The 7,798-nt window shown below is 45.0% G+C and overlaps 1 protein-coding gene across 1 annotated transcript; it reads left to right on the forward strand.

The window, feature by feature from the left end:
* Positions 1 to 245: 245 nt before the first annotated feature.
* Positions 246 to 3,491, forward strand: Tcl1a (TCL1 family AKT coactivator A). The gene is made up of 3 exons (XM_076920890.1): positions 246 to 433; positions 2,725 to 2,895; positions 3,144 to 3,491. Exons 1-3 carry the CDS (start codon positions 314 to 316, stop codon positions 3,192 to 3,194), a joined length of 342 nt encoding a protein of 113 aa, XP_076777005.1. The 5' UTR covers positions 246 to 313; the 3' UTR covers positions 3,195 to 3,491.
* Positions 3,492 to 7,798: the final 4,307 nt, after the last annotated feature.

Genomic DNA, 7,798 nt, shown 5'->3' on the forward strand with positions numbered 1-7,798 from the left:
GCCGGGTGTACATGGAGAAAAGCAAGATCTCCTGGGGGCCTTGAAGAACCCTAGGTTTGATGGGGTCAGATCTGCAGGCTTAGACCTTGCCCCTGTTCCAGAAGTCCACCTCGTTGTCCCGCATACCATCTTTGTGGTGCGCCCCACCCACACTACGCTGCCCCGCCCCGCCCCGCCCCGCCTCGCTCTAGGGGGCTCAGGCTCACAGCTGGTGGTGATAAACTCGGTGGTAGCCAAGTTAATCATCCCCACCGCTTAAAAGGAGCTTTCTTGCGGACTAGAATTGCAAGTTTCTGCTTCTTGCTCCGATCGGATGGCTACCGAGCGGGCATCCAGGCCAGAGAGACCCCCACACCCTGACCGCCTGTGGATCTGGGAGAAACACGTGTACTTGGATGAATTTCGTCGAAGCTGGCTGCCCATAATCATCAAGGTACCAACCGCCTTGGGGCTAGCAGGTGGGGCAGCAGGGATGTGCCCTGTCTGGGCGTGGGAGCCCTGGTAGCAGGAGACCAGGTTACAGAGGGTCCCGTGTCGTTTGAGTTGGGCCTTGTGGGCCTGGAGAAGAGTGGTAATACCCCGAGCTCAGTAGACAGGCCCCTCTCGCGCATTGCCTGGGGTGTGTGACTATCATTCGCGGTGAAACAATGCTTTCCTAAACCATAAAATTGGTTCCATAAAATTGGAATATCTTTAAGGTAGCTAGTAGTATCCACATCGGTCGGTAATAAGATTTTTAACTTTGTTTTGCGCGTGAAAGCCTCGGCATGGGTCTTAATGAATGTTGGCGTTTTTTCAAAAGAAATCTCTTCTAGAGGTATGTTCCGGCAAAAATTATTGAAAAGCGTTCCACTTGTAAAGCCAAGGAAAGCTATAAAGAAAATTAAACGGCTGAGACATTGTATGATACGCTAGGACCTGGGAAATGTCTCCGCTCCCGCAAAGTTGGGGCTTGTGAGCCTCGCAGTCTTGGGGCGCCTCTAGCAAATGGTGGAGCCACAATTCTGGGCTCTTAACTCTACATTCTTGTTGCCGTTTTACAATGCTAAGTTTACATATATCTAGTTGTTTGTTTTTTGAAACGTTGAGTCAGATGTGTGAAGACAACGTGGGTGGATATTTCTTTTAAATATCACACCATGAGCCAGAGACTATTCCAGATCTGTGGTAGATGCTGTCTGAACAGGAGCTTGGTAGCAAATTGCAAGGCGGGGTTTTATTTCCCATGACTGAAGAAGCCGGGATTTTAAACAGGTAAGTATTCACTCGCATTAATAAGGAAAAAGAATAATTTTTAGCAGCGGTTAGATTGTTGACGAATTCGCTGTGAATGGTGGCGCTTACACACCTGGCTCCACAATCTGACTTAACAGATTCATTCAACTGATCTCATCGGCAGATCATTTCACAGGTCTGTTCTTACCTGGGGGAAAAAAAAACCACACTCGTTAAACACGTGTGAGTGATTAGTGTAAAGGCCGAGCAGGGGTCTGCAACTGAGGGCTTGCAGGGAGTGTGGTAGGAGCCCTCTTCTTGGGAAGGTGGTACAGTCGGGAACAGGATAGCCTGTGGAAAAGAAGTAGACATAGGGGTGGGGTGGGAGTTGTGCTGTAGTGCACTGTGGGGGTGGGGGGTCAGTGCACTGTAAATTCACAGTTTCTTGTTGCACGTCATATTTTTGAGGCGTCTTGTTTGGAGTTTCAAATGGCTTTCTCTTCCCCTGCACTGCTGAGGAGCAAACACAGGGCTCTGTGCAGAACAGATGAGAACTCCACTGCAGAGCCTCAGTGTACCAGCTGAGTGTACCCATCTTTCAGTTTTGAGACTTGGTCTTAGCTACTTAGGTTGACCTCAGTCCGTCTCCCTTTGTATCCCAAGTAGGCCTTGAACTTAGGATGTTCCTGCCTCAGCTTACTCAGTAGTACACATTGGAGGCCTGGGCCACTTGGCCCCACCAGGTCTTAACTGGGCTATCTTGTAGGCTTTGCTTGTAGGGGTTGTTTTGTGTGGCTGGGTGGTGAATTTTTTGTTTTTGTTTTTGTTTTTGTTTTTTTGGTTTTTTCCATCCCAAATTGGTGGATGAAACTCATTTTCAGGAGCTGGTGAGGTGGCTGCGAAGGTGCTTGCCACCAAACCTGACGACCTGAGTTTGATTCCTGGGACTCACATGATGGACAAGAGTGGACTCTACACGCTGTAGCATATCCGTGCCTATGTAGTATTCTCCCTTCATTTCAGCACTTGGGAGGCAGAGACAGGTGGAGCTCTGTGAGTCTGAGGCCAGCTTGGTCTATAGAGCAAGTTCTAGGAGAGCAAGAATGTTACGGTGAGACAGAACAGGGGAGGGAAGCAGAGACACTCTTGTGTAGGCTTTGTTATTTCTGTGGGTCTTAAACTCTCTCTGCCCATGAGGAGAAGGCATCAGGAGTCTAACAGACATGACTTTCTTTTTTTTTTTTTTTTTTTTTTTTAGTTTCTAAGCTTTATTATTAATGTACCTCCCATAGGCAAATCCCAACAGGCCCCTGCCCCAACAAGGAAATTGAAAAGTCAGAGATTGTGCACAGCCTGTGGAGTTGGCTCCAGGGGTGGGCTCTGTGCTCAGGCTGTCGGGTCAGCCCCAGGCTCCTGAGTGACAGACAGAATGGACACTGGTGGCTGTGCTCAGAGGAGCCTGACTGTGGTCAGGAGGCAAAGATTGTGTTCTGTTCTGTTCCTCTGCAGAGTGATGAAAAATTCCAGGTGATCATGCGCCAGGAAGATGTCACCTTGGGGGCTGCTATGACTCCCAGTCAGCTGACGCCTTACGAGCTGCCTTTAATGTGGCAACTGTACCCTGAGGAAAGATACCGAAGCAGTAATTCCATGTTCTGGCAGATAGTGTACCACATCAAGGCAAGCACAGCTTACCCCAGGGACTGAGTGGGTAATCTTGGGTGATCCTGGTCTCCGGTCTTAGTTTGGGCTAGCTCTATATTCCCTCTACCTTGGTAGTCACTGACTGAAACCAGTTGAGAGGGCTCTAGCTACCTCACCTCAGGTCCCAGTACTAACCCAGGCTGAGGAAAGCTGAGCCAGGATGAAAGGGGAATTCTCAGGGCTGGTCTGACCACTCCCTTGTCTCTCTCCTTGTCCACCCTCAGTTCAGAGACGTGGAGGACATGTTACTTGAACTCATAGACTCCAATGAATAATCTGAGACATGGTGAGCGCCCCTGAGCTCCATCAGGAGGAAGAAGGGCCCTTCTCTATGACAGCCATGACCAGCCTTCCCCAGCAGTGTCTTCAAAGAGTGCCGGCAACTGAGCTACAATGCCAGCCCTAGAAGGGCCTACAGCTGAAGGACACACACGTTTGGGGACCTGCTTTCTGTACTAGAGCCTGGATAAATACAGACCAGCTCTGCACAGGATTTTAACTAAAAGCATTAAAAGTTTTAATTTCAAGCCAGGCAGTGGTGGCCCACACCTTTAATCCCAGCACTTGGGAGGCGGATACAGGTAGATTTCTGAGTTTGAGGCCAGCCCAGTCTACAGAGTGAGTTCCAGAACAGCCAGAGCTATATATACAGAGAAACCCTGTCTCAAAAAAAAAAAAAAAATTTTATTTCTTAAAAACATTCCAGGGTGGGAGGGGCTTGGGGTCAGCATCACTTCTAAAAGCACCCTAGATGCTTTCTCACTGTAGAACTCAAAACTTGAGGAGCAAGCAGAGGGGTAAGATGCAAAGTCTTCCCAGAGGGCACTGGGGCAGGAGCCAGCCGGGCTATCAAGACCTTCCCATAAGCTCCTATGCCACCCTCACACCACCGTTAGGATCAGTTTCTCTGGGAATGTTCTAATACTCTCCTGACCATGTTGTCTGATCCCCAGTATGTGTGCACTGAGTGTAATCTCCACATCCTGGGTAGATCAGATTTGAAGGGAGAGAAGGAAGTAATCTCGAGGGGGAATCTGACCACCTGACATAAGTGAGCTATACAGATTTCAAGCCTGTTACAAAATGGTGAATGACTACAAATTTCAGTGTGTGTAACCAGCAACAGTCTGTGGTGATCATCCCATGATGCCAGGTCTTCTGAGGGTCAGGATGTGTGGGAGTGACCTCGGGGGAGGAGGAACCTCACAAGCCATAGTAAGGTCAGAAGGGGCAGGACAGAGAACTCACCACAGGTTGAGTGTCAGGGAAGAATAAGAAACCTAGTTCTGACACCTGGGCCAGGAACTCATCTCACCAGGTGCCCTGGCACAGGGCATGGGCATCCAGATTTAGAAAATTAAAAACGAACAAGGTGTGATCAAGAGTATTTTTGGGAGACTCCTTCTGGGGGTATAACTGCCCCTCTTTTGTTTTAAAAGCCAATTTTTTAGAGTTTTATGTAAAACCAGGGCAGGAGAACTAGTAACTGTTCTTCCCATACTCAGTTATGAAGATATTTTAAAGTTTTATAATATCTGTTTTATAATGTCCTTGAAGATTATAAGTAATTATAGTAATATGGGTAATGTGTTTATAAAAAGATAGAGTATGTTCTGTAGGTGTGTGGAGAGGTATGGGGGAAGGGGATGTCTCAGAGGTCCCATGCAGGGCCATCTCTTCCCCCTGAGAGACCAGTCACACACTGGTATAGCATAGAATAGAGTTTATTCAGGGTATGGGGAGGGGAGCCAGGAGGGTAGTAGAGGCAGAGAGAGGGAGGTGGAGAGGAAGGGGGAGGAGGGGAGGCCAGCCATGACCACGTGGAGGGGGGGGGAGGGGACAGAGAGAAGCTAGAGTCAAGAGAGGAGTGGGCAAGCAGCCCCTTTTATGGTGGGCCAGGCCTACCTGGCTGCTGCCAGGTAACTGTGGAGGTAGAGTTTAGACAGAATACTAACAATGGTTAATATTGTCAACAAAGCATTTTAAATGGGTGACTGTACCAGTCAGTTTTATCTATCTTAATCCGTGTCTGGAGCCCAGTATGTTATCTGTCGTGAGCAGGTTGTGATAAGGTTTTAGGGTCCCCATGGGAAGAGGAGCGACAGGTCCTCTCCACTCAGGAATCGTATACAGGATTGACTGTGAGATGGTCAGTTCCCCGAGAGGGGAGAGAATATGCCAGAGACCGAGGTTTGATATTTAATTGCTCTTTAATAATGCACAGCAAACAATATATTATCACCAATGCTAAAGCTATTGCAACAACGAGGTATTGCCACATTTCCTATGCATTGACTCTATCAATGTCAGTACAATAAACACAAAAAGTTGCTAATTACCAAAGAAGTATAGCAATAATTTCATTAATTGTGGGTTATACGACCTGAGTCCTTATGACTGTAGTTTCCAGCAGCTTAGGTCCAGAGAGTGCTTGACCACGAAGATAGGGGCATTCTGCGGCTTCTAGCAGCTCAGGTCCTGAGAATGCTTGACGCACCCCCCACCCCCCCAAACCCAAGTTGGAGGCTTCGGTCACTCGGCTGTCTCTTTGATGATTGGGTGCAAAGTGCTCAGTCTCTCATGGTTACCAGTGTGATGAGGAGCTAAGGGCTCCTCTTTTATGCTTAAATTGGGGTTACTTCTGACATACATGGCAGATAACCAGATGACTTCATTGCAGGTGGACTTTTGGTTATAATACTTTAAAACATGTCTAAACTTGTTTTCTGGACTTGTCCAGACTTGTTTTCTTTCCTATTACAATATGGAGTCAGCTCTGTTAAGGACCTGCTCCTTACAATCTGGTATAGAACACCAAGCATAAAAAGATAATATAGGCAATAACTAATTATATTTTGAAATGTTTTAGTATATTTAGTAATTGTTCTAATATATTTTTAATATTTAATACATATTTTAATTTTTTAAATTCAAAACTAGTAACATCTACTTATCATAATTGATTAGGTATAAGTCCTCAAGTATTAACATCATTATGAAAAATTGAGGACACTAAAATTTTGTAATTTAACTTATACATTCTCTAGAAATATCAAATTATCTCAAGCTATTATTAAATATATGTAATAATCACTAAGCAATAGCACACCCCTTTGGAGCAGTTCTCTGTAAATCTTCAAAGATGTACTGTCTTATGGTAATGTTATATAGACAAATAGATGACTTTTTAAGTCTTTATGATCTTATAAAAAAAATTTTAGCTTCTGGTCTGGGCCTGAGCACTGAGCAGATCCTGGGTGGCAGCTCTGCCCCCAGTCTCACAGAACCCAGAGGAAGTGGGCCTTCCAGGAGCTCTAACCCGGGCAATATCTTAGGTAAGAAGAAAGCAACACCAGCCCCAATCAGGGAGTAGCTGGGACCCACTAGGACCCAGGAAGTCACTCCTGGCCCAGAGCACTGAGCAGATCTTGGGCCCCAGCTCTAACCCCAGTAGCAACACCCACCTTACACAGTTCTGATATAACCAAAATAATAGGAAAGACAGGCTCCAGTCAGAGACAGGGCAGGTAGCACTAAGGAGATCCAGATGGTGAAAGGCAAGCATAAGAACATAAGCATCAGCAACCCAGGGTACTTGGCATCATTAGAACCTAATTCTCCCACACTAGAAAGTCCTTAATTCCCCATATCACCAGGAAAGCAAGATTCAGATTTAAAATCACTTCTAACGATGATAGAGGACTTTAAGAAGGACATAACACTTTCAAAGAATTTGAGAACACAGGTAAACAGGTAGCAGCCCTTAAAGAAGAAACACAAAAATCCCTTAAAGAATTAAAAGAGAACACAACCAAACAGGTGAAGGAATTGAACAAAATCATCCAGGATCTAAAAATGGAAGTAGAAACAATAAATCACAAAGGGAGACTACCCTGGACATAGAAAACCTAGGAAAGAAATCAGGAGTCATAGATGCAAGCATCACCAACAGAATACAAGAGATAGAGAATCTCAGGTGCAGAAGATACCATAGAAAATATTTGACACAACTGTCAAAACGCAAAATGCAAAAAGTTCTTAACACAAAACATCCAGGAAATCCAGGACACAATGAGAAGACCAAACCTAAGGATAATAGGTATAGAAGAGAGTGAAGATACCCAACTTAAAGAGCCAATAAATATCTTCAAAAAACTATAGAAGAAAACTTCCCTAACCTAAAGAGATGCCCATAAGCATACAAGAAGCCTATAGAACACCAAATAGACTAGACCAGAAAAATACCTCCTGTCACATAATCAAAATACCAAGTGCACAAAACAAAGACTATTATATGCAGTAAGGGAAAAAGGCCAAGTAACATATAAAGGCAGACCTATCAGAATTACACCAGACTTCTCACCAGATACTATGAAAGCTAGAAGATGCTGGACAGATGTCATACAGACCCTAAGAGAACACAAATGCCAGCCCAGGCTACTATACCCAGCAAAACTCTCAATTACCATAGATGGAGAAACCAAGATATTCCCCAACAAAACCAAATTTACACAATATCTTTCCACAAACCCAGCATTACAAAGGATAATAGTGGGAGAGCTCCAATACAAGGAGGGAAATTATACCCTTGAAACAGCAAGAAAGTAACCCTCTTCCAACAAATCCAAAAGAAGATAGCCACACAAAGATAATTCCACCTCTAATAACAAAAATAACAGGAAGCAACAATCACTGTTCCTTAATATCTCTTAACATTAATGGACTCAATTCCCCAATTAAAAGACATAGGCTAATTGACTGGATTAGCCTATATAAACATAGGACCCAGCATTTTGCTGCATACAGGAAACCCACCTCAGTGATAAAGACAGACTTTAGAGTAAAAGGCTGAAAAACAATTTTTCAAGCAAATGATCCT

The sequence above is a fragment of the Arvicanthis niloticus genome, chromosome 23 (genome assembly GCF_011762505.2).
Source record: "Arvicanthis niloticus isolate mArvNil1 chromosome 23, mArvNil1.pat.X, whole genome shotgun sequence".
NCBI lineage: Eukaryota > Metazoa > Chordata > Mammalia > Rodentia > Muridae > Arvicanthis > Arvicanthis niloticus.